At 36.7% G+C, this 27944-nt stretch overlaps 2 protein-coding genes across 3 annotated transcripts; both read left to right on the top strand.

Moving 5' to 3' along the window:
• Window positions 1-12156: 12156 nt before the first annotated feature.
• pth1b (parathyroid hormone 1b) lies at window positions 12157-12710 on the top strand. Its single transcript, XM_077202057.1, has 3 exons — window positions 12157-12213; window positions 12301-12400; window positions 12503-12710. The coding sequence occupies exons 2-3, from the start codon at window positions 12309-12311 to the stop codon at window positions 12708-12710; spliced, it is 300 nt and encodes a 99-aa protein (XP_077058172.1). The 5' UTR covers window positions 12157-12213; window positions 12301-12308.
• A 578-nt stretch (window positions 12711-13288) lies between these two features.
• Window positions 13289-27733, top strand: btbd10b (BTB (POZ) domain containing 10b). 2 transcript variants are annotated; one of them, XM_077201768.1, is made up of 8 exons: window positions 13289-13483; window positions 17927-18124; window positions 18214-18490; window positions 19633-19735; window positions 24546-24666; window positions 25543-25740; window positions 26089-26199; window positions 26833-27733. In XM_077201768.1, exons 2-8 carry the CDS (start codon window positions 17971-17973, stop codon window positions 27150-27152), a joined length of 1284 nt encoding a protein of 427 aa, XP_077057883.1. In that variant the 5' UTR covers window positions 13289-13483; window positions 17927-17970; the 3' UTR covers window positions 27153-27733. The 2 variants fall into 2 exon arrangements, with proteins under 2 accessions (XP_077057883.1, XP_077057882.1); XM_077201767.1 differs by having other exon boundaries at window positions 13314-13483; window positions 18214-18520.
• Window positions 27734-27944: the final 211 nt, after the last annotated feature.

Raw genomic sequence — 27944 nt, 5'->3', positions numbered from 1 at the left:
CATTACAAACTATCTAAAGCACTGTTAAGAATTATACTCCTGTTGATTTATATTAAGGCAAAATATGATTTATTACAAGCAGCAGTTAAATAACCCTCATATATGGAGCTTTAAAGAGCTAAAGTGACATCTTTTGGAAGGAAGATGAAGCTACAGCATTTGGGAAAAGAGTGTCTGGTGTAAAACTCTTTTTTTAAGCAGAGACTCTTTTCTTTCATGGTTCCCAGAATTGTATTGTATGAATATCTGAACATGCAATATATCAAAAGAAAGAACAGAGAGCCAAAGCCTCTGAGAGTTGACATGACAGAGCAGCATTTAACCATTTTCATCTATCAATAATGACTATAAATGTTCATTTTAAATTTCCCCCGAAGTGATAGTGGAAATAAAGCTGTTGGGTTTTTTGTTTTTGTTTTTTGTGATGAAAAATGGAACAAAGATAAATCATATCAGAATGATATTTTGCACCTTAAAAGTAAACCTATGTAATAACACTGAAAACAGAGGGGAAAAAAAGATAAATAATATATATATATATATATATATATATATATATATATATATATATATATATATAAACTTAAAACTACCTAACTTGCTCACACCCTTTCATAATTGTGTGGTTCCGAATGACCTAATCATCAAGCTCATGTGAAATAGTTCATACCTGTTTTTATCTGAAGTGACTTGGACTAATTCCAAATAAATCTCAGCTGTTCTTAAGATTATTCTGACATATTTTTGGTTGCATGCTATACACGAGCTATGGGCCCAAAAAGAGCTTACAAAGCATCAATGAAATGTGTCACTTTGGTTTTCCATGGCATTGCATATGGTTTATCTTTGTTTGATTATTTACATCACAAAAACCATTCGTTTTCAACAGTGTTGTGTAGAATTTTTATATCCATTGTATATTGCACACATTTTATAAAATGCAAGCTTAATTTGCAAGGATATTTCTGCAGTGTCTGTCTTTGAATGGTGTTATCTTCTGAGTGGGATGGTATTTACACTGATGTGGTGTGGTACAACCCATAAGGTGCAAGGAGGTTTGTCACATCAGACTGCAGCGTGTAAACTTCACAAGTGCAGTGAGGGCGAGGAATCTCACACTCCCTTGTTAACACCCACTCGGTGACACTCATGCTCACAGTCTGGGCTGTCGGAATAGGTGGGCTTATATTTATCTTCTTTCTCTTTCTTTTTTGAGATAAAATTTACCAATACATTTTCCTATTGCTGTTCAAATAAGGGACTATTATACATACAGATTCTGAGGACTGACTTATAACGATGATTCATTTGTATCTACAGACCGCACGTTTCCTGGTTTCTGCCAGATATCACACTGAATTTGATTAAATCCGCGAATGATGGAACATCCCGTGCTGGTGCCATGGTGATGATTAGGCAGTGATACGGGACAGTCAGAAAGCTTTGAGATGCTTTTAAAGACTGACACCCCAGATATGAAATTAGAGGTCATGTATTGCATGAAATTTGCACAAGCTGAAGCAGAACCAGCCATTTGATTTTTCCACAGAAGTAAGGCTGAGTTCATGTAAGGACAAAGGCAGAGGATTTCTCTGTGAATACTTTATTACTATCCGTTGTGTGCTTTAATTTTGGGTGTGACAGCAATAAAACTTTAACATATGGTGACTGTGTTCTCTTGGTTCAATCCCAGACCCAGGTAATAAATGCCTGGGTATAAAAGCAGGCTTTTTCAGGGAAGACTGGAGGATTTTAGATTATGTCTATTGGTTGATTATGTCCTCCACCTGACGACCGGCTTTAAAAATAACTGAAGGTTCATTGAACGGGAGATCAATATCTTTGTAAAAACTGGTTTTGAGTGTGCTTATTTATTTATTTTCTAATTAAAAACCAGAGGCAACAACAACTTTTATTCATTTTCACGCTAATTGTGATTACAGGGGGAAATTAATGATAAATAAAGACGCAGTTCCTTGGGGGTTCTGCATAGTGCATCTTTTTCAGAATCAATTCAACAAAAATGTGTTAAATTGTCCTCGCTCTGATTACCTGATTATATGACAGCCTTAGTCGCCGCATTTCCCCGCATAGTCCATTTATTTTCCACACATGGTATCATGGCTCTTTAAACTGCATTGATTGCTCACTGCGGGTTGCCATGTAATGATTTCCCACATCACCCTGATCTCATATAAGTGAGAGTGATTCCTCTCTTTAAATGTTTCCTGCAGGATAACAGACGTAATGTTTAATGTGGCAGTTTTCTTCTTAATCTCTCTCCACAATGACTATCTAATTAACAGCAATAAATTAGCGTTATACTCTGATTCAAACACTTTACCTGTGGCTATATGAATCCCTCATGGAGATAAATTTATATTACTCCATGTGCTCCCTCTCCCATTAATGATTTTATATGTTGTATATTTTTTTTATTTTTTTGCTCCACTCAGCCACTGTTTTATATTCTTTCAACCAATATTTTGTCTCACATAAAATGGAATGTAAAAGTCAGATTAATCTACTTTCTATTATTGACATTTCATTTCATTGAATTATTTGACTTTGTGGCATTCTCGATTATTCTCCAATTAAATATCAACGCATAGTGTTAGATGTTTCTCCAAAGTATATTTGGAGCAATAAAAGTTGACACAAATGTGACAGTTGTTGACATAAAGCTATACAATGACTAGATTATTTGTCCTGAAATAATTGGTTGAGAAATTTTTTAAGTCCCCTTGTAGTCAATAATTGTACCCCTTAAAACTCATCTTTGATCACCAAAATTACATATTTAAACGTTTTATTCAAGCGGCAACCACCCTGTCTCTCTCTCGAAATCAACACGGAAGTGAATTAAACTGCAATTCATCGACTTGGCGCTTGAGGCTGGCAGCAAAAGTGATTCAAATCTGTATCTCCCCAATGTTAAAAAGCCCAACTTTACCGCAGAAAAAAAAAAATGTTTACAGCCTGGCGTCTAAAGTTGTTTTGGTCTATACAGCTAATTTTGCCCTTCATAACAACTGTGAGGGGGGTGATTTTTTTTATAACTCATCCGTTTAAATTATATTAAGCCTTAAAATGCTGCATAATCAAGGGCGTGGCCACTTGAGTGACAGGTAGATTGCGCTCCTGTCTAGCCGTTTGACTGCTCTGTTAGCCATCGCGTCATCTCAGCTGATTCCAGCTGCTGAACTTGCCATCTCTGCCGTATTTATACTTTTTTGGGGATCATTTCACAAAATTTAATACACGCCTTACCTTCGCCCACGCCGTTGGACTCCGTCGTTGTCGAGTATCGAAAGAACAACCAGAGCTGTTTTTCATTTTTCCTCTGTGAACATGCACTCATGGATGTCTGACAATTTCGTTGCTTTTTGGAGTTCAGATTTAAAAACGTCTAAGAAATAGAGGCCACACTCATTCTGCGGTACCGTTGATCTTACAGAACAGATAGACTATAATATGCTTATTTAACTTTTTTTAATGTTAAATAACAAGTACCGTCAGATGAAATCCTGCAGGTGTCAGTGCTTTTTCTCCTCCCTTAAATGAGCGCGGATTTCTAGTGCATTACTTGAACTTCTTAGGTAATATCTATCAGAATTTAAAATGGACTGAACAAAGCTCTCTACGAACTTGACATGCGATGCCGCGCTGCCTGACATGTATGAGCATGAATCACGTCACACACACGCTCAGCAAATATTTTAAGTTACTGCATGATAATACATTTTTATTTAGCAGAATAATAATGCATCACAATACACATGGTCTCACGTTTAGTTATGTCTTTTAACTATTATAGTATTTCGAAGGGCAAAAACATGAACTTTAACTATTGGCTTTAGGCCTTAGTCTTCAAGTCAGCTGTGACTTTAGCACGAGGCTAGGAGCACATTACCTCCTTAGCCTGAGCAAACTCGATCACGTTGAGCTAGGCGGGCGTAGTTTAGCATCCAGGCACCTGCACCCAAAACCCGCCTTTTTGTCCATTTTCGTTTATCCGGGAGTGACGCACAGTGACGTACTGCCAAGATGGCGACGGCCGACTCCGCTCACTTTAGGCTTCAAAAACACTCTTCAGAAACCTACGGGTGACGTCATGGACACTACGTCCATATTTTTTTACAGTCTATGGTTTTATTCTTGAAAACAAATTTCTTCATGCCTTAAAATAGCTTGAATGTAACTCTACACAAATGCCTCATTAAGTATACACATGTCTATCAATATGCAAAATTAGCCCCGCCTCCACTCACTCACACCAGGGCTGTGTTCCAGTCCAAAATAGTCATGCCCTTCACTCGCTAACTTCCCTCCGTCTCGTTCACTCGGATGTGCGTCATTGCTTACGTTGCATGAGTGCCCACTACTGGCGGAACCTTTGCAATAGTTTGAATTGGAACGTGCTAAGCCTTTGATCACTTAGATTCCCTATGGGGTTGATTTATTATTTATTTTTTTCCCTTACGAAATTTTTTAATGCAGCATTCTATATGTACAGTACATAGGTGCGTTTGAGTTGTTTACATTTAAAAATATAAATATATCATAGAGCTGTTTGTGGTGGGGTAAATTAAAAGCAATATGCGTTGACATCACAATTGTGTTGCATTGTGGTATATGGAGCTGCCTGAAGTATACATATTAAGTAGACTCGCTCCCTCGGTCAAAATCGAGGGAGAGAGCAGCGAGGATCATCCATATAAACTTCCCTCGTCCACTTCACAAAGTGGAACGCACTTTAAAATGGCAGCAGGGATTCCTCCGAGGGGAAGTGCTTAGGGAAGTTCGCAAGTGCGTGTCTAAAAGTGGACTGGAACGCAGCCCAGCTCAGAGATCCACTCGTTAAGTGTTGGGGCTTTAAGTTCGTGTTGAAGAAAAGCAAGAGACTCAAAGGTGCCCATTTAAACTCATTGCAGTCTAGCAAAAGCAATTGAGATATTTTAAAGATCTCCTTTGTGATTTTCCTTTCTTATGGGTTGATATTAAGCTGGTAAACGAGGAGGAAGAGCTCAATGCGATCAAGCATGAATGACTTTTGAACGAGTCAAAAGAATGGAAAGAAAGAGTTTTTCCCACAGTTAAATCCTCTCGACTGTGAAAGCGAATGAAACAGTGCCTTGTGGCTGTCAAATGCAGCTACAATGATGGCTCACTACACACACTTCCTTTTGTTTTCCATTGATGTTTTTGAGTCATTTAAAACCTAATACAACATAATCTCGTCAAGTGATTACAACCCACCACCAAAAATTAAAATGCTAATAAGGACTTCTTGTCTGATTTACTAATAATTAAGTGAAAGCGTGAATATTGTCAGAGGGCTTGTTATTTTCATTGTAATTAATCACAGATCTCATCAAATCATAGCACTGGATTCTAACCCATGGATGCAATTAAAAATAAGTCGGCTTTCTGTTAGCAGGGTATGCAAATAACACAAATACACAAACAAGCAGTCTACATGAAAAATGATCTCATGAACATTAACACTGAGAGCAGCTGTAATGAATGGGGAGCTCCGTCTAATTGGTGATGTATATGTATGACCCATGTCTAATATAAATGGGACGTGAGTTTTTGCTTTCCCTTCATTATAGCTGCTCCATCTTGATCTGAATGGCAGCATTGAGTATAATCCTATTACAGTGGCCAGTAATCACAAGGGAAAAGGCATGCAGTTGCTCCTTATGTGAAATCCAAGCATTATGTTTTAGCCTTTGATAGGGTGTAGACTTTCTCCATTTCTTCCTGAGGATTAGCAGAAAGAGTGTCAGGGTGTTTCTACTGCCTCGGGAATCTGTTTAATACCCTATGCATGGACACAACCCTGCTCTGTGGAGCAGAATAGGTCATGCTCACTGGCGAGAAGAATGTGACTGGAAGACTATGTGATACAGAGTCTGACAGGTCCTGGATGAAAGACGACGGACTTGAATTTTTGCCTTGTCCTTTTGTCTGTCTCTCTTTTATTTTATTCAGCACAGGCACACGTTCAAGTAATATTAAAACAAAAGAAAACTAACTGAAATGTACCCTTGTGGAAAAACAAGTTTATCATGCTTCAAAAATATAGGCCTACTTAAGTATGAACTGAATTAAATGTTTCGACACTTAATTGCATGTATAGGCCTACTTAAAATATAGGCCTACTTAAGTATGAACTGAATTAAATGTTTCAGACACTTAATTGCATGTCGGCTGCAATTAACGAAATTACACTATAGATTCAATTTATATTGAATACAATGCTGTTTTAACCCACTTAAGCAGGAATTCAGTACATTTGTATGTGTAATTTTACAATTACTCCTATTGCCTTTGAGATATGGTTAAAGTGTGCTGCCGAATGTACTGACAACAAGCATTTATTCAAAACGTAATTTCAATTGAAACTTGTTTCTCAAGTACTTTAATATATGTGTATTAAACCTTTGCAATTATGAAGTTGTAATTTAGTACATTTAAAATATACTAACTTTAAATGTAATATTGAATAACACACTACAGCTAAAATGATAATTAATTTACATTTATTGTGTTCTTTAAAGCATAACAAAAGATGATTTAAAATGTGGGCTTTTAAAGTAAAACTTTTTGACATTATTACAATGTTAACTTTTTAAAGGTGTACTTAAGTGTATCAAAAAACATATAAAATAATGGGTCTTTTATGTAATTGATATATTATTTGCAAGGGCAGTTTTCAAATTTATACAAGTGCACATTCAAGCTCTCATCTTGAACACACATCACTAGGGGAAAAAATAGTATTTCATTGTTTACATCAGCACTGTTCATTTTCATACACATGACTAATTGTTGACTTGTTGATAAGATCTGTTTTTACTAATTAATCAATCCGAAAGTACCAATCGTTTCAGCCATGAGCATTTTTTACATATTATCATATACTGACACCTTGTGGACATTTTACAGGTCATTTATTTTTAGAACTTTGAAATACAATTCAAACTAGTATGTCTGACCTAGAAAAAAAAAAGGGGGGGGGGGGGGGGGGGGTCTTGTATAAACAACTGTATTGATATGAAAACTCCATTTTGTGATTGTTGTAACATCAAATCATCATTCAAGGTACAGTATCCATGAAGTAAGGGAGAATCAAGGAAGTTGGTACAAGGGTTATGACTCACTAGCTAGGTTTTGAGACAAAACTCCAATTGCATAAATATTAGCATTGTTTTTTTTTTTTATTAATATCTCTACTCAATTGCTGTCAAACTTTGATAAAAGAAAAGAAAAACCCATAGTAAATGCTGTAACAATTGAACACAACCCGTGCTGGGGGCGACACATGACAAGTACCAAGAGTTACGTAATCAGATTACTTTTTTCAAGTAACTAGTAAAGTGATACGTTACTTTTAAATTCACAACAAATAAGTTACTTTTTCAAATAAGTAACACAAGTTACTTTGTTTTCCCATTTATTGACAGACAGACAGCTTATTCTGTCCCCATAAATCGTAAGTAGGTGCAGAGGCTTTGTGTAAACGACGGTAAATTGTAGTTCTAGACTAAATGTGAGCTTTCATTTACTCTTCTCACTTGAACAAACAGATTCAATATTCCACAAAAAATGAATATAAACAGTTAAATTCAAACTAGGAATATTATGTTAACCTGCAATTATTTAATACATGTGTTAAATAATACAAATATACTTTATGCATTTAATCTCACTTTATTAACCAATGTCTTCGGTGATCCAATTCTACATACTAAGAAGCAAAATAGCTTTAGATAAACATCACAATTGTGTTTTATTTATTTGTTTGTCTGTTTGTTTGTTTGTTTGTTTGTTTGTATGAGTGTTGAACTTTCTTCTCTTGTGCCCTATTCTTCTGCGATCCAGAATGGCAGCACAGCTGAAAGGTTTGCTTGCGCAGCGCCCTCTACTGTACAGGCGTGAATTTGCATGTCCTTCAGTCTCTGAGGCTTAGCCTATTCATTTCACTTTTGGTCTTAAAGGGCCTTTACATTTGCCAAGAATATAACTTATTATTAAAAACTAACAAGCAAGGCCAACCCAGGTTAGAAAAAGTAAGGCAAAAGTAATGTACCACATTACTTTCCATAAAAGGTAACTAAGTAACTCAGTTAGTTACTTTTTTAGGGTGTAACGCTACTAACGCAATATCATAAGGCATTACTTAAAAGTAACACCCCAACTCTGATCACAATAAAACATTATAATGGAGAGGCTGTACTGTGTTCTCAGGACATGGATATGTTTCATTCATAGGTCTCAGGTTGGGTGCTGTCACATGTAATTTTATACAATTAATAATAATTACAATTTATTTTGACCATTGTATTTTGCCTGTAACCATTTCCATTATTTTGTGTTTCATCATTTTTTATTGTTTAAAATTTCCTTATTCAATTTTTTTTTATACTTTAAATGTTTTTTTTTTTTTAAGTGCAAACAGGTTTCCATTGTGACAGTATCCTGTAGTGCATCAACATGCACTGCTTTTGGGAAAAAGTTGCCACAAAAGGTCAAAATATCCTCAATGAACTGCATATTACTTTATTTTGACTTAATTGTGGCACATACTGTACACTACATTTGTACATCCTGTACATCTGTTCTTGTGTAGGGACAAATGTGAAGCAAACTATGGAAGCTTGTTTCCGCCACAGAATAAAATATTAAAAAGGTAATTGCGACTTTTTATCTCACAATTCAGACTTTTTTTCTCATAATTGTGAGGTTACATCTCACAATTCTCACAAGTTGCATGATATAAAGTCACAACTGCGAGTTAAAGCTAGAATTGTGAGATATAAACTCGCAATTCTGACTTTATAACACAGAATTGCGTGATATAAAGTTTCAATTGCGTCTTATAAAGTCAGAATTGTGAGATATAAACATGCAATTGTGTTTATTTCTCGCAATTGTGAGTTTATATCTCGCAATCCTGAATTATATCTTGCAATTCTGAGAAATAAAGTCAGAATTGCGAGATGTAAACTCGCAATAGTGAGATAAAATTTAAAAAAAAATTCTTCTAAAATGTTTTATTCTGTGGTGGAAACAAGCTTCCATAGCAAACAGCTTACAAATAAAAATAAAAATATACAAGATAATGGCAAAATGTTCATGGGAAGTTCTCCGATCTTTAAAAATTTGATAATCCATTACACAAATACAGGGCACAGGATTTTTGTAGTGAACTAGAGCAGCACAAGGTTATAAAATCACTTTCGGCAGTAAGACGTTTACAGAATATGTTTCATCTCTTCTCCAGCCAATTCATTATTTATGTCTAACAAAGAATAGCTGAAATGCATGTGAGGTTGCATATTCATAATTTCAATTTCTCACACATGCCCAGCTAAAAATAACTCACCAATTATTGTCAGGCCCAACAAAGGACTGGCTTCAGCCAAAGGTTAAACGTCTTTATGTCTATAGCCCATTTTAAATAAGACCTGCGTGATTTTCATGCTGCATGTCTGTCATTGTTACATGGGGGTGACCCCGGTTAATAGTTTGTAAGCAATTCTTCACCTTAATCCTAAGCGGTTCCCCCGCACATTACTGCTGCTACATGCCATTAGTGAGATGACAAACATTGTAACCACATGAGGTAATGAGAACAACTTGCTTGGGTTGACTCAACATGTGCAGCGCTGAGTTAAGTCTGTGCTACATACCAATCCTCTCTCAGGTGCATAAACACATAAGTTATTAATGTATGACATGAGGTACGTTGTCTGTGCCTGTTGCCACTTTAATTGGAGCATATTTACATGCGATGGATCTTGCAACAAGTAAGTTAAATTTTCTTATTTTAACTATGTGCAAAATTACCAATTGTTTTATATTCATAAAGCATTAAGAAAGCAGAAACATATGTTAGAAAGGAATGATTATGATATGCCAATATATGTGCTGCTAAATAATTCACTTTTTTTCCCCGTTATGTAAAATTGACATTTGTGTTTGTTTTTGCAGAGCAACACAGCTTACATTTGATATGTTTTCTGTTCTTTGTTGGTTGGCGCAATGACAAAAAAAAACAAGGGACAATGTGTGTGATATATTGTGCTCAATGTCCTCAACTCATCTGACACTTTAATAACTACAATACTTCATGACACTCATCACAACCTTTAAAAGAGATCCTAGACCTTGTCTAAGCAATGGCAGGCTTCAACACAACTTCAATGTGGTTTTGAGGGTAACGTCTTGACTTAACCCAAATCTGTAATTTTGTAATTATTAAGCTCTCATTGATAATTATTGAATATTAATTTAACTGGTAAATATTAAACATTTGATGAAAAATAGGAGAGGCAATGGTATCAATCGAATAGATTCCTGTGCTGTGAACTGCTTAATCGATCACTTGTGATGTTCCTCAAGGCTCCGTGCTGGAACCAATGTTGTTTACTTGTATCCACTCAACTATGTGATTCAAGAACATGAAACAACGAACATGTAATTTTTTTATTGCTATGCATGAAAATTACTTTCTTTAGCTAAATACAGAAACAATAGGTTAGCCATGCTCTGAGTTTCAAGGTTACAGTGAAAACTTATAGATTTATACCAGCAACTCTAAGTCAGGAAGATTTACATATACATCTGATCCACTTCAAATGTTGACTACTGTGTATTGAACAGCCTCTTTGATATCTCTAATTTTATTTTTACGTCTCATTAAAAATTGTATAGTCTTGCATTTACCAGTATTTAAGTAGTAAAGATTTTTTCAATGTAATTTGGATTGTTTTATTATAGAATTTCTATAGAAACTATAGAATTGTTTTCTATATTTTTTTTCGATGTATTTTATGTTTGTTTGTTTTTGTACCTATCATTATTATGTATTGTGCACCACTTTTGATGCTAAATAAATTAATATTTACTATAAGTTCTTAATTCTGAATTTAAAATTCAGATTCTGAGTAGCGCTGACACGCTTACTGGGGTATTATTGAAATTATGATTCAACTGTTAAAAAAAGGGTTGGCTATATAATAACAAAAATCCCTTGAGTTTTCAATGATAATATACATTTGTTTTGGTTCTTTCAGGTTGATTCCTTTCTAGGACTTACTGCATGTGTCATGACATACCCATTCCTATTCCACATTTAGAAAACTTCTCTCATGGTTACCTAATGCGTCCCATGAGAGTATGACAAGGTTATACACCTCCCATAGATCACTTAAACTTCAGGTGGACCTTGCTTGCTCCATGATGTTTGGCACCAAACTTTTGTCTTATTTCCTCAGTCTGACCTGATAAACCACAAGACCGAATCCCGAAATGGCATACAACAATAAATCAATAAATCATATGATCATATGATGTGTTGTGTTATAAAAAAAAACACGAGAAATTAGTTATATAATTTACTCTGTTCTCCTAATTAAGGGAATCATTTTCATATGATACATGAGTAGCTGGGTAAAAAGGTTGGCTATATAATCAAAAATATCATCCTTGCCAAAGGTGCATATAAGTTTTGCGTTTGTCGTTTCACAACAGTGCCACTAATGCGTCAGATTCAATGAACTGAAGTGTAAGAAAAGTTTGCAGTAAAAAATATTTTTTTATATTGACGCCTTTATTTTTCTCTATGCATTATTATTATTCTTAATTATTACTCCTAAGATAGATCTTAAATGTTTTTTTCTGCTGATTTCTGAAAAATCTAAATCAAATTAATTAAAATTAATATATAAAAATATATACAAAAAACACATTTAAGATCTATCTTATGCGTAATGATTAATAATAATAATTAATGATTAATTTTAAGAGTGTGTGAAACTGTGTTTCGAGTCTCTGAAGGTAATATAATGAAACATTTACTTTGTGGAAGGTGGCACCCTGCCTGGCCGTCATAGCCGTACATGGCACTAGTTCTACAGCACTGTGATCACAGGGGTCTCGACCAAGGTGTTGAAAACAGAATTAGTGGGGGGTGTTGGTAGTCATGTGTCGTCATGTGCATGCCAGTCTTCATCAAAGCATGGATGACATCACCATCAATAATGTGGATAGCTCATCAATGACCAACGGGAGGGGGCTTGTGCATATAAAAAGAGGAAGAGTAGTCCCAACACACAAATGCGACACCTAACAACACATGGACCCTCTCAGTACAGCAGCTACCAAATACAAAAGCAGTCAAATAAAAGACAACAAGACTTGGTAAGTTTAGAGGCCATTGCCTCACTATCATAGACGCTTGTGAATGATAAGAAATGAAAAGTCTCTTTACTATAACTTACCCTACAGGTATCACTATGTTACCCATACGTTCTTTGGAGAAACCCGTGCTTATCATTGTGCTGTGGGGTCTTTGCAGTTTGTTGTATCTGGAGGGAGCACCACTCAGGTAATATGGAATATGCAACATATTGGTCCGAGATGTTGGTGTTGTTTGTAGCTTTGTAATCTCAATTCAAACCTGACCACTCCATATCTCCATCTGCAACAGCAAGAGGTCAATCAGTGAAGTTCAGCTCATGCACAACGTTCGGGAGCACAAGGAGATGTTAGAAAGACAGGACTGGCTTCAGCTGAAGCTGAACAACATCCTCATTCCCTCACTAAATGACTCCCAAAAGGAGAAAAAAGGGAAAAACAACGGCCCATCTATCAGACGTTTAAGAAAGGGGGAAGGTGCGACCTGGATTTGGAACTGATGTTTTTGAAAAGCTAACGAACTCTAAATAATGAAAAGTGTTTTCTCGGTAACATCAGTGCAGGAGGAGGACACAGTAAGTGTCAATTAAAATATACTGCTGTACTTGGAGAAAGAAAGTGCACTGCTTTACTCATGTCTTTTTTATTTATTTATTTATTTTTTATCTTCAAATATTACTTTTATTTATTTGTAAATATTTGTTGTTATTTAAATATTAAAGCATAATGTTCAGACCCTGTGTAGGACATACAAAGGACAATGTCTTAACCTTGTAGTAGGCCTTCGCCTTCAGTCACTGGTTTCGTTTCTGTGTCACTATTTCAATTTTGTTTTTTTCTTAAAGAAAGATTTGTACTTTTTTTAGACATCCAGCAATTGCACTAAAATGTGGACCAACTGGATCTGTTTATCTGTACACTATATTATACACAACAAACTAAGACAATTTGTGTTGTTCTTTCTTTCTTTCTTTCTTTCTTTCTTTCTGACTTTCTTTCTTTCTTTCTTTCTTTCTTTCTTTCTTATTGTAAGCAACTTGTAATCTGATTAAAAAAATATTTTTTTTAAAAACGCATTGACTACGTCACACAGTTCTCGCGATACTTTAGTGAAGTCGCGTTTCCTGTCAGCAGTTGGTGTAGATCAAATTCGCATTTTCAGGAAAAGCTGCTGGTCCTCTTCAAATTTTGATGGTCCTTTTTTCAGTTTACCCCACGGAAGGACACCAGTATTAAATTATTTCACAAACTATGCTCACGATACTGTAAAAAGGTAAGAATTTGTATATGTTTTTAATGTAAGCGGCTGTTGTTTTGTTGGCTAGCTTCGGTGGCTAGCTAATAGTTCTGTTTAACGTCCGCTTAGGTTTTGTGTGTAAAAATGATCACGCTGCTTTACAACAAACCAGACATATAATCACACATTTATTTAGTGAAGCGTGTCAGATAGCGTTTTTTGGCTTTTGTTCTTTGTTTTTCTTGTCATGCATGCATCAGCTCTCTGGCAGGATGACACACCATCCGCGAGACTTCGATCAGTCATTGATTAACGTTAGTTGGATCGATGTCAGTTCTATCGCTTTTGTTTATCAGATCAGACGAGTTCTTAAAAACCATTTTAAATAACATTCTGAAACATGATTATGTACACATCAGTGGCCATAAACAATATTTTGCACTTAATTCTCTGAATCCTGAATTAGATTCACACACTAAAAAAGCTAACGTTAACGCTAACACTTTCATTTGTTAACATTAGTGTATCATGAATTATCCATGAGCATAGATTTATTACTGCATTTTTAAATCTGTGGTAACTTTAGTTAATACAAATACTGCTGTTCAATGCTAGTTCACAGTGCTATAAATAAGGTTAACAAATACAACTTTTGATTTTAATAATTCGAGTAACTGAAATGTTGAAATTAACATTAACAAAGAAGTGCAGTTCATTATTAGTCCATGTTAACTAATGAAACCTTATTGGAAAGTGTTACCAAAAAATGCTGATTCTTTTTAACACCATAGTCATTTTTTATGTGTACAAAAAAATAAAACTAGTTGGTGTTGTACTGTAATAGGTAACGTTATAAAAATACATTTATAAAATAATATATATATATATTCCCTTTTATATTAGGATATATATTTTTAAAATGGTAAACAAGTTAATTGAATAAGTTTGACCAAATAACAGGTGATAACTGTAGCAATTTTATTTTATATTTTCCCTGTTTAAATTACTAACCTTCCACAGTAAAGCATATAATCATTTCCAATTCCCTTTTGCGCTAAATTGTGTATCATAACGACAAATGAAGAGAATGGCTATATATTAAAATATGAAATAGTTCAAAAATAAATCACTTCATAGTTGTAACATCACATCCTGAATAGTTAAAAATGACAGTAATGTAGCCAAAATATAGAAATGTTTAATTTATGGCCTTAAGTGTCCAAAAACTTTATTTTCATGGCCAAGGCCAAACATTTCTGATAGCAAAGGAATGTAACATAAAAGAGATTGATGTGATAAATCAAGTCATTGGTCATTTATCTCCGTTGTGGGGAAAGAAACAGGTCTGCTTGTACTTTGGAGGACACGACCAGAATCACATGAGTTCAGTAAAGTGTGTGCAGATTACTCACACACTGCGCAGGATGATAAATGAAGCAATTCTCTTCCTTGTAAGTGTTTACTAAATCAACCAGTTTATCTACTTGTGTGAGTCACTTAACCTACAGAGTTCAAAGGATGACAGTTTGTGGTTTTGCCTTTAACTGAGACTTTGCAGGCTTTTTGACTCATAATTTTGTGCATTAACAATATTTGTATTGAATGCACTGTCTCTGTATCTAGAATATAATATTTAGCTTAGGGTACTTCTTACTTGGCACAATATGTAAGAATGACAAACTGGCCACGGGTTTATCAGAAAAGTCCTCAGCTTTGTTAATTGGGCAGTGCACGGGTCAGGAAGAAAGGGGTTCTCTCTCTCTCTCTCTCTCTCTCTCTCTCTCTCTCTCTCTCTCTCTCTCTCTCTCTCTCTCTCTCTCTCTCTCTCTCTCTCTCTCTCTCTCTCTCTCTCTCTCTCTCTGTTTTATTTTAAGGGACTGGTTTGAATGGACAACTATCTTTGGAATTTCCTGAACATTAGAAAACCCCAGAAGTGCTGTGCACAGAGGGAGGGGTCCTGCAGACAAATGTCTGATTCATATCTCGTCTTAAAGTGCCCCTATTATGCTATTTTAAATGCGCATAATTTTGTTTTGGAATCTCCTACAACAGGTTTACTTGCATCAAAGGTCAGAAACACCACATTATTCAATGATTCTCAAACGACTTGTCAGTCTCTCTAAATTGCTCCTTTCCGTGAGCCTTCTCTGCTCTGATTGGCTAGATGGCACAACCTGTTACGAATGGTCTACCGCTTACAGCGCTTGTCGGAAGCTAAACTCCCATTATCGTAACTGAAGCTCCCACAGCCTTCCTCGGTCCTGATTGTACCTACTGTAAAGACCGTAACGATGAGATCGATTTTACCATTTCAATCCGAGCTCGAGTACGATGAACTAGTTATTCAACCAGAACCTCGCAAGGATGACTCGAGCAGGACGTTACTCAGTGATACATTACTCAGTTTGAAGTAGGCTACATTATGAGATGTTGCTGTAATTCCTCACCATCAGCATTTAACAAGTGTATGTTCATCATAAAACCGATGTATAGCCTATATTTCTAATTTATTGCGGTGCACATGCAGGAACCGTATCAATAATAGTGCATATGTTAGCCGAGCACTAACGTGAATGACTGATGTAACATTAAAGTTAAAGTTTACAAAACAAATCATGCTCCATCCTTAATCTTTACTCAAAGTAGTAAGAATGACAGACAATCTGCATTAATAGACCCAGTTTTAGGTAATAGTGGCCCACAACTGATTAGCAGAAGTATTTCAGTAAGACTGTAATGATGTGAGTTAGCCGGTGACCTACCCAATATAAAACGCACAACCTCGTATTTTCAACACCTAGCAGAAAATATATAGGCTACATCAACAATTATTCATTCTTACAGGTTGTGATTCTAAGGAGCAAGCTGGTCCAAATAAACTGCTGCTTTGTTCACTTATATTCTACAGGTGTGTGTATGCACACAACGAGTCTGTTCTGTGGCATGACAAACACCAGGGCCCAGGCCCCGTTTCTCCTGCGTATTACACTCATGACATCCAGCTGAGTTTACCCCAGGCACTTCCTGATCAACTGGAACAGAAGCTGTTCGAACACACACACACACACACACACACACACACACACACACACACACACACACACACACACACACACACACACACACACACACACACCCACACACCCACCCACCCTCTCTCATGCCTGATCGGTCTCATCTGCTGCCCTATACACACTCTGCTGTTTATTTGGATATTAGTATCATGTGAATTACATTACATTAAAGGCTGTTTTGGCAATGTGTCAAAAATACTACAATTATTTATATATATATAGAGGCTATTTTTAATATTTTTGTTTACTAAACCTTTGTGGGTTTTTGTCTTGGTTTAAAAAAAATGTTTTATTGATTTTAATGTCAGTTTTAGTTTTTAGTATATCAAGTTAAAAGTAAATGAAAATGTGAAATGTTTTATTTAACATGTTATTTAGTTTGTTAAATTTATTTTAATTAAAGCAAATGTTTCTTTATGGTTCTAGTTAAAGGGATAGTTCACCCAAAAATGAAATTTCTGTCAGTATTTACTCACCCTCATGTTGTTCCAACCTCTTAAGACCTTTGTTCATCTTCAGAACACAAATTATGATATTTTTGATGGAATCTGAGAGCTGGATCACTCCTTCATAGGCTTCTTGAGGGATTGAACTTGCAGGCCCTGAAAAGTTATTACAGACATCGTTAAAATAGTCCAAGTTACTACAGTGGCTCAATCTTAAGTTTATCAAGCGACGAGAATACTTTTTGTCTGCAAAAAAAAACAAAAATAACGACTTTATTTCAACTATTCATGTCCTTCTCTGTGGGCCTCGAGTCAGTTCACTAGTGTAATAGTTGTAATAGTGTTGTACGTCACACGCATCACACACATGACCAGCATCGGCCAATAGTGAGCCTACGTGTGACGTAGCTCTACGCAATCACACTACGTGAATTGACTAGAGGCCAACAGAGAAGGAAATGTATATTAGAAATAAAGTCGTTATTTTTGTTTGTTTTTGCGCACTAAAAGTATTCTCGTCGCTTGATAAACTTAAGATTGAGCCACTGTAGTCACTTGGACTATTTTCACGATGTCTTTAATAACTTTGAGGCCGGCAAGTTTCAATCCTTTTGAAGCCTATGGAGGAGTGATCAGCTCTCAGATTTCATCAAAAATATCATCATTCGTGTTCCGAAGATGAACGAAGGTCTTACGGGGCTGGAACAACATGAGGGTGAGTAAACACTGACAGAATTTTCATTTTTGGGTGAACTATCCCTTTAACTTTAATAATAACTGGACTGGACTCCGCTTTGCTATGCGGAGATGTGAACAATCGTGACTTTAGCTCTCTATGGTGATGTGGGACCCATTTCACCTTAAATCACACTGGGAGTCTGTTCCTCTCGAGAGTCGCTGGATTATGACACTGGTTCTTGTATTCAGAGGTGTTTCTCTTTTTTTTCCGCTTCCTGCAGTGGCCAGATGTGTTAGTCTGGACTTGAGACTGTCCAGGTGAAAAATGAACATGCATGGTGCCAGCGGAGGCTGTGACCGATCCAGAGATCGAAGGCGTTCCAGTGACCGCTCTCGGGACTCTTCACACGAGCGCGCAGAAGGCCAGCTCACACCCTGTATTCGCAACGTGACCTCACCCACACGGCAACACAACAGCGGTGAGAATACTCTTTTTGTCGTTTAGGTCCGATTTGGCTGTTCATATAAGTCCCGTGGTTTGTCATCATGTTGTGTGTCACGTGGGTAGATCGCGAGGGCGGCTCATCTCGACCCAGCAGTCCCAGGCCTCAGAGGATCTCTCCCAGCAGCAGCAGCAGTGGGGTGGCCAGCAGCCGTAACAGTAGCTTGTCCAGTTCAGAGGGCACCTACAAGAGCATGGGTGAAATGGTCTTCGTCTATGAGAACGTCAAAGATGGAGCCCGCAGCATCCGCACATCAGAGAAGGTCACGCTCATCGTGGACAACACTCGCTTCGTGGTGGACCCCTCGATTTTCACAGCGCAGCCCAACACCATGCTGGGCAGGTTAGGAGCAGACCGCTCATCTGATAAAGGGTTAAAGATCACCTCATAATTTTGATTGTTTCTACTTAACACCTTTATGTCGTTTAAAACATGTATGAAAATGTTGAGGTTTGTGACCACATTGCATTTGCAGTGGAAATGCTAATCTGACGTAAGGTGTCCCAGAAAAAAAAAAAAGATGTGCATGCATATAGACACATTTTTAATAACAAACTTTTACAACTTTTTTTGTAAGATGCACAAATAAAATTAATACAGCATCTCCCTAACAGAACAAACCCATACAATCTTAAAATAAATCATGTATCTCACGCATTTAACTGCACAACTTACAAAAAGACATGTTTTATTCTGTTCAGCTCACAAGTTTACATAACCCATGCAGAATATACAAGATGTTCATAATTAACAAAATGAGGGATCATAAAAATGTGAGACTTTTTTTTTTTTTTAACAGTACTGTCCTGAGTAAGCTGTTTCACATGACAGATGTTTATACTAGACAAATAAACTTAATTTACACAAAGTATTATTTATACTGTGTGTTGATGGTCAACGACTCTTCTATGTTTTGTGATAGTTGTTCAAGAGTCTCTTGTTTGTCCTGAGCAGTTAAACTGCCCATCGCTCGTCGGAAAAATCCTTCAGATCCTGCACTTTCTTCGATTTTCTTGCATCATCTTAGTGACTATGAATATTTCTATGATCCCTCCTATTTTGTTAAGCTTATTAACATCTTTCATATTGTGCAAAGGGAATGTAAACTTATGAACTGAACTAGCATATATTGTGATTCCTGTTTTTCCTTCCCCAGAATTTAAGACCTCTTAAAATGACAATGAAGATTTTTGTGACACCATTTAATATACTTTGGCCTTAAATTTGATCAAATGAATTCAAGACATTTTAAGACTCTGTTTTTGTCCTCCATTGAAGGAAACCAAAATGGGACTTACTTTTAATATCTCTCTTTGTGCTTACACACACAAAAAGAAAGAAAAGAAAAAAGAGGGCGATGAGATGACCGAACCCTTTAACTTGTCTCCGCTTTAAAATAATGTGTAATCTGTCTATTTAAAAAAAAAAAAAAAATTTCCATTCTTGTTTCTAAAACACATGTCTGTTTTTTGTTTTTCTTGTAGAATGTTTGGATCTGGGCGGGAACACAATTTCACCCGGCCCAACGATAAAGGAGAGTATGAGGTGGCAGAGGGCATCAGCTCCACTGTGTTTAGGGCAATTCTGGTGGGTTTTTTGTCACTATATCTTGTCTCACTCGTCTTACTACTGTCTCTCTGCACACATTAAAGCGGGTCACAGCCCGGATGTGGCTTGCATGTACAGAATGATTCATTTTCAGGGCTGTCTATTTATGCGCTAATTTTGCAAAATATATATATTGTTTTTATTTTAAGGTCTTAAAAATATTGTACGCAATTAATGCAGCATCTGTTTTTTACTGGCATCCTTTGTCTAGCGTTACATTATATGATTGCGCTGTCATTCATTCAAGTGCTTTTAAACCATTCAAGCGTGATAAGACACAATCGAGAACTCAAATATATACTGGCAGGATGTCTATAAAGTGGCTCCAGAGAGCGCACATTGAGTTCTTTCACACTTGAATGGACAGAAATGCAAAATTGTCTTAGAGTTAAGTCTTAAATAACTGTAAAGAGTTGAGGACATAGGATGCGTGTCAGATCTGGATCATCTTAGTGACAGCAACCTAATAAATCTGCTGCAGTATGTCAGTAATGTTAATCAAACAACAAAAGACAGAGAAAATCACCCGCTGCTCTTGACTGTATCACGTTTGTTTTGTAGCTTTAATATTCGATCTGTATAACTAGAAAAAGCCTCAATGTTCAGCCCTGCTATATTTTAAAGGCACAGCTAAATGTGACATTTAATATGATGGATTTATGTGTTCACTTAAATTAAAAGTTATATTTTTTTTATTAAATATTAAAAAATGATGGCTCAATCATACTGTATGTATCATACCGAATGGTTATAAATACTTATTTCATCCCAAGAAATTAAGATCCATTTACATCAGTAGCAGTATTAGTACTTAGTAAAGAAATGTCATTTAGCAAATATGAAAAAATATTGTCTTCATGCCGTTTCTACATTTCAGTGTGAAATTATACAACATAAAAATATAATTATAATTCAAATTTTAATGTTTGGTGCATTTAATCGCGATTAATTACAGAAAAATGTGTGAATTATTTAGGATTTTTTTATCGATTGACAGCACTATTCATTTTTATTTACGATACCTGTGCGTTTCCCTGCCTGTGGCGTCGTATGGCATGATGCTTTGTGTCTGATGTGTGACGCACTAAACAAGAAGCTACAGTCAATTCTAGGCTCTGGTTTCCAAAATAAATATTTCATTTATAAGTTCTAATATGACGACTTTACGTAGCTTTATTACATAAAACGGTTGTCTCCACAAAACGGATATGAATCCGCTCTTCCTTTCCCACGTCAATGAAAGGAACAGATATGAGCTTCATTTTATTTATCATCGGCTAATTTCAAGATCAAAGACCACAATAGGCGAGAGAGCAGCATCAGCACTGGTAAGATCATTTAGTCTCACTACTTTTAATGACGATGATTGTGATTTAAGCGTTTGCGACTTTGTTTCATTTGCGACAGTTTGCGCATCGGCTTGCTGAAGATACCCAGCTTCTCATCTGCGGCACGTGGCGCTGTTATATCCGACTATAACATGTCATATAGCTCATAAACACACTCTCATACATTTATTTTATTTTTTACATTTTGGGAGGAGTAAAATTTACACGCATTCCAAACAAAACTAGTGTAAATGCTGGTTGTTAAAACTACATCTCAAACCACCTCTTGAAGTGGTTTGATTGATCGGATTTAAGTCCTTCTCGAAAGCGTTTCGGAGGGCATTTACACCTGGTCTTTTCACGATCGGATAGCTATCCCATCAGAGAAAACGGCTGTAAACAGGCCCGAGGAAATCCCTAATTTTGTTTAGATAGCAGAACAAACCTTATTAATTGGAAGACAAAGTGATTTGTGTATTTCAGACAGGTGTGTGGTTTGGTCACAGGCTTGCACTGTGGGCTGCTTCGTCTCTGGGAACATCTCATAATGAGCTTCCAGCAATAGCTTTTAAATAATGCTGTTAAGTGCAGCATAAGCCTGTCATCAGCTTTAGTGTAATGATCTTTGGCCACAGTGTCTGTTATGCGTCTCGGGGCAGTGTTTATTGTGCTGCTGTACCTCAGAGCACTGTAGACAATCAATAAACTCAGATGAGTGCATTCAAACAATGTCACTGACTAGCAATCAAGAGAGAGGATGCGTTGAGCATGAGAGCTTTAACAGGGAAGCGTTCAATTTGCAGGACCAATCTGAACTGCATTATAGTAATCACTAGAGGATAAGGAATGGGATTCGGACAGCGTCTGGTTTTGAACCTGCGTCACCTTTGTGAGCTCTTTGGCTCCATGGGCACAGTAGCAGATGTGTCCGATATTAAACTTCTGACTGCTTTTCTGCGGAAAATTAGCTTAATGTTATGGACGGTAACCAATAAATGGCTGATATTAAAGTTCTGTATTTTTCCGTCTAAATAAATAACAAATAATACACTAAAAGCTAAAATGAACCATTTAAAATGCTGCAAGAGAATTTACAGCATTGTAATGTAAAATATGAAAATTGTATATTTTTATACGAGCATCACAGCACTATTGACACTTCAGAGTGATGAAACACATGAATGAGAATATAAAGATCGGCATAAAAAGTTAAAAGCGCAATATAACTTGAATGAATTTGGTACGTCCTCGATCTTAAAGTGTTAAGCACAATAAGCAGTAAAAAAAACCACGCTGACTGACACAGCGTAAGCGTGCACTCGTGAATTTAGTTCTGTCACTTCTTATTGCGCTTCAATAGTTGCACAAAAATGACTCGTCGGTAATTCCAGTCTTACTTCCTATTACAAACATACATAGGTTTGTAACATGTTCGCATAATGCACGGCTATGGCCTTCATTGGCTACTTAACCAGGGTTCTCGCGGATCCTTAAAAAGTCTTAAATTAGATTTTTAAAATATAAGGCCATAAAAAGTCTTATAAAGGCTTATTTTTACTTATGAAAGGTCTTAAATTTTAGATGCCACTTCGACTTAGACATATCTAAATGTTTTCCAAATTAAAACTATCTAATTAGCGTAGTATTTTTTATTATTATTATTACATCTTTGTGGATTTGCTTGTTCACGTGACAATTCGCATCACATTCGCGGCAGAATAACGTCTGTCTCCTGCACGCGAGAGAGGAGAGAAGAAGAAAGTTGGCAAATGTCAGTTCAGTCGTAAGTTCATTCTTTATGTGCGTAGGGGTGTGCGATGTGTATTGTCTATGATATTGTAATCATTGTTTTCACGATGTACGAGGCACTGTGAGCTGACATCGCATTTGTCTCTCGTGCTTTCACTGCGTGATGTGTGCAGTTATAGGTATGTCCCCAAATTAGTTTTTGTCTTATATTTATATCATATTATGTTCTTATATTAGAATATCACATCAGTGAGTGCCGTTTTCCCGTGCACAAGTGTGCATTTATGTTATACAATAGTTAAATTAAAAATAAATTAACATTGTGAGTTACTTTTAGTACTTTTAGTTTTATACACCATATTGTTTGTTTTCCCTTTATTTCGCCGACTAGATTTTCAAAATGAAACCGTAGCAGAGTCTCAATGCAACAGACAACGATGATTTCTTTACAGTGAAACCCGCATTTTGAACGAGTCATTTTAACGATTCAATGAACATTCACTTGTTTCTTTCCCGAATGAATAAGCCGTTTGAACAAATCGGTTGAATGAATGACTCCCTCAACTCGCTTAAGACTGACTTGCTGCCGCCCACTGGCAGTTTTAGTTTCATATTTAAAGTACCCTTTAATTAAAACGTTAAAATTAGAAATCATTTCATATTTAAATATTGAATATTGATTTTTTTTATATATTTTTATATCTCATAGCATGGAGTGTAAATATTAATGCCACTTCTGATGCCGCTTCTGTGTCACCTCTGCACTGCAAAGATGGATTTTGATTGAATGATTTAATTTGACTGGTAACGGTAGTACGGTATAATTGTGTAATTAAGTATTATTGTATAAATGAGTATAATTACTGTATAATTTAATTTAAATAATTTGAATGTTAGTATTAGACATAAAAGGTGATGCATAACTCTAAATAAGTTTATAAAAATGTCCATATATAGGTGAAAATGCCCCTGGAAGTCAATTTAAGGTGGCAAATATTGCACATTAATTAATCATTTCTGTCACCGCTGTGAACTGACCACTGCATAGAATATGAAAAATATGAATATCTTCGTGAGTCTGCTGTCCACAACAGGCCTAAACCAGCCATTGTACCAGCACAAAAACACAATCAGTAAAATATCATCTAATTATTATCAACAAAACGTTGAAAATATCGAGATATATTTTTGTCAATATTGCACACCCCTAATGTATGGTATTAATTTTAATTTCTTCAGGTCTTAAAAAGACTTAAATTTGACTTTAAAAAGTGTGCAGGAACCCTGTTAACAACGTCTACTTTGACTCGCCCTCGAACACGTTCATGTTGTCGACATGTCGAGAAGACGTTGTTTTCTGCGCTGCGAAAGCAAATCCACTTCAAAAGAATGAGGACTCGGGGCCCCGAGTTGAAATTTAGATATGGTTATGGCGTTTTGTTTCCAACACACGCTGTAAGCAGTAGACCAATCACAATGGACTGGGCCATCTGACCAATCAGAGCAGAGCAGGATCTCAGAAAGGAGTTTAGCTAGACTGAATGAATCCTTGATCGTTTCAGACACTGTGAGAAAAGAGGTGATGCTGCAATGTATATCACGAGAAACTGAAAGTGTTTTTTTGACACTGTTGTAAGAGACTCCAAAACAAAATGAAGAGAAGCTTCTGTAATGGCATCTTGTGTGTTTTCTGTTCTTTCTCTGACTGGCAGGATTACTATAAATCTGGGATAATCCGCTGTCCTGATGGAATCTCCATTCCCGAGCTAAGGGAAGCGTGCGACTATCTGTGCATCTCTTTTGACTACAGTACTATCAAGTGTCGAGACCTGAGTGAGTAAATCCTCTGCTTCTTGAAAAGCCCATTCTGATGATGTCAATTAGAGTTCTCAACGGGCCTGAAAATTACAACCCGACCCGACCCGGCCCGTGGCTTTTAAAGCCTGGACCTGATGTAACCCGACACATAAACATGAATTATCTGCCTGAACCCGGCCCGACGCCGATTTTCTTTTCTTTTTCTTTTTTTTCTCATACACGTATTATCATGACCAGCAGGTGGGAATTCAAATCAACCTTTGTTCACGTCTTTTAACAATAGCCTACAAACAACTGAAACAAACTTTATATATATATATATAGGCTACTAAATATGCCTCAAATAAAAATCTTCTGGACGACCCTGTTTTTTTTTGCTGTCATATTTCATCAGCACCTTGCATTTTGAGCATTGCACATAACCTGTAGAATTTCCATCAGAATCCAGCACCACTCCAAACACTTTCCAGACCTCTGATTTTCCCACTCCTGTAGTAGCGACGGTGAATTCACCTGCCGCAAGTTTACTTTTCCCCAACTCCATCTTCTTCTCCAGGCTAAAGGCGTGCACGCTGCGGCGTCAGGTCTGCCCCCGCGATGCACGCTGCACGCAGCAGCCAGACTTTCTTTACGGTGAACAGCAGCGATGATTAATAAATGTTTTTTTTTTTTCACTGAGTGGAAAAGATTAAGTCCGAGGTCCGACCCGACCCAAGTCATTTGCTTAAGTCCCGTCGGGTCCCGCGGCCCGTTGAGATCTCTAATGTCAATGTCCATGCCAGTGCTGGGATCTGACAACTGTGATGTTTTAACCGTGTTCTCAGCCTCATAGCTGGCAGATTTCCCTGCTTTGAACAGGTGGTTGTTCATTGACCCAGTTTGTCTCGTCAGGTGCGCTGATGCATGAGCTGTCCAATGACGGCGCTCGGAGGCAGTTTGAGTTCTATCTGGAGGAGATGGTGCTCCCTCTGATGGTGGCAAGCGCTCAGAGCGGAGAGAGGGAGTGTCACATCGTAGTGCTCACAGACGATGATGTGGTGGACTGGGACGAGGAGTACCCGCCTCAGATGGGAGAGGAGTATTCACAAAGTAATCACACACATCTTTCTAAGATTATCTTGAAAACATTTCATGAGTGTTTTTAGTGATGCACACAAATTATTATTTATTTTTTACTGAAACCAAAATTAAATCTTTCATTTAGCTGAAATACAATTCTGGTTAAGGCAGTTTTATATAAACTTTTTTTACTTCAGGTCATGGTTAAAATGTTAACATTTTAAACTAAGGCTGTAAAAAAATTACTCAAACATAGGCTACATTAAATAATGAAGACATCACTAACAGGTTAAGTAAAAATGATATTTTTGTTTAGGTGCGTCACTGGTGATTTTAACTGTGACGACAACAAATATACTCCTTTTTTCCCTTCTACAGTTATATACAGTACAAAGCTGTATCGTTTCTTCAAGTACATTGAAAACCGTGATGTAGCCAAATCAGTTTTAAAAGATCGAGGACTTAAGAAAATTAGGCTGGGCATTGAAGGTAAGAATCCTATTTCCACATACTATTTTTTTTTATACCCATTTTGTCAAATATGCAATCTTATTTTAATAATTTAAGGGGAAAGTTCACCCCAAAATGAATGTTCTCTGCAGTAGCAGAGGATTAAAGGTGGCAACATGTGTCAGGTTTAACAATTAAACCTGAACACCAATGATGTTCATTGTCTTCCAATCTGACATTCTGTTATGATATTGATATCTACACAGCAGACCGGCTGGTGGCCGATACAATTACATTATTATATTAATACATGCATAATACAATTCAATTATAGCCAATGAGATGCACAAAATTAGCTGTAATGAAAAGTGAACTTTTGTGTAAATTTTACACAACATTTACTCAAAACCTACTACAAATTATTTACTATCCAGTGATAAAGCAGAGTCAATAAAATTAGATCAAGTCATAATGTCCAAATATTAGCTAATACATCAGTGTCCACTTCCAGTCAAAAGGGGCAATATTTGATTTGTACGTTACAGTTAAGGCCACGGTTCTGCTTGAGGGAGAGTAAGATGAAAGAATTTTCGTTTTTGGTGAACTTGTCCATGATGGTTATGTTTACATATCAGAAGACACAACTTTTGAATATCAAATCTGCATCTGTAGGTTATCCAACATACAAAGAGAAGGTGAAGAAGCGTCCCGGTGGTCGACCTGAAGTCATCTACAATTACGTCCAAAGACCCTTCATCCGCATGTCCTGGGAGAAGGAGGAAGGCAAGAGTCGACACGTGGACTTCCAGTGCGTGAAGAGCAAGTCTATCACGAACCTGGCGGCGGCAGCGGCAGACATTCCCCAGGACCAGCTTGTGGTGATGCACCCCGGACCACAGGTGGATGAACTGGACATTCTTCCCAACCACCCTCCCCCCGGTCACCACTACAGCAACGAGCCCGACCCCGACGCCCCGACGCCTGCCGTCTGAGAGCAGACGTCCTTCACCGCATGCTCAGCATGAACCAGAGACACTATAACCAGATTGCCTTCTGCACCTCCTCCACAGCCTTAGAGCCTCAACTGTCTAGTTACTGTATTTAAAAAGAAAAAAATACTCCATGGACTTGGGATGCTGGCATGGTCAGTGCTCTCCCGTTTCGTCTTCGCTGTTCTCTTCTTCTTTTTTCTTTTTTTCTTTTTTTTTTTTACTTGACCAAAGGAAAATTATTATTTTTTTGTTTGAAATGAAGTTAGCAACCTCACTTATTTTGTAATTGGGCCTATTATATGATTATAATTATTGCTACTATCGTTCTTTTACATTTGACTTATATTATTAGCGCAATGAGTTTAAATATTAATTAATATTATGAAGTTCCTTTCACTTGATGCATTTGGGTTTGGTGCCACTTTTTCTTTTGGAAAGCTCTCCCCTTGGTCTCCTCGGGAGGTCCATTTGCCTGGTGAATGAATGCAATGTTTTTCTTAGCTGGACATTAATTTATCTGCTAAAGATCTGTCTGTTCAAGCGCTTGAAAATCATTGTATTAATAAAGACATATAATGTAATGTACTGGGTTTGAGACAATATGTTTGATGTTTTGCTGATATCGAAGACAGTATAGATGCATAGAGTATTTTGCTTCTCAAATCCTCGGCAATATAATTGGATAGAGCCATTTTATTACCTGTACTCTTTTGCACAAAACTTCCCAATCAGGTTTGGGAATGCTTAGAATTCAGATTAAAAACTAGTTTTAATGTAAACACAGAGAGAACG

This window comes from Siphateles boraxobius, unplaced genomic scaffold (assembly GCF_051911475.1).
Source record: "Siphateles boraxobius isolate OS27281-9 unplaced genomic scaffold, OSU_SipBor_1 48, whole genome shotgun sequence".
NCBI classification, from domain to species: Eukaryota; Metazoa; Chordata; class Actinopteri; order Cypriniformes; family Leuciscidae; genus Siphateles; species Siphateles boraxobius.
The sequence above is the reverse complement of the archived record's forward strand: the minus strand, read 5'-3'. Positions and strand labels throughout refer to the sequence as shown.

Bases quoted from the DNA above. Each gene is read 5' to 3' on its own strand.
- btbd10b (XM_077201767.1), top strand. From the start codon at position 17,971: ATGAACATGCATGGTGCCAGCGGAGGCTGTGACCGATCCAGAGATCGA. The intron at 18,125-18,213 runs GTGAGAATACTC...TCACGTGGGTAG, and splicing joins CACACGGCAACACAACAGCG to ATCGCGAGGGCGGCTCATCT. The intron at 24,667-25,542 runs GTGAGTAAATCC...TTGTCTCGTCAG, and splicing joins TATCAAGTGTCGAGACCTGA to GTGCGCTGATGCATGAGCTG.
- pth1b (XM_077202057.1), top strand. From the start codon at position 12,309: ATGTTACCCATACGTTCTTTGGAGAAACCCGTGCTTATCATTGTGCTG. The intron at 12,401-12,502 runs GTAATATGGAAT...CATCTGCAACAG, and splicing joins CTGGAGGGAGCACCACTCAG to CAAGAGGTCAATCAGTGAAG.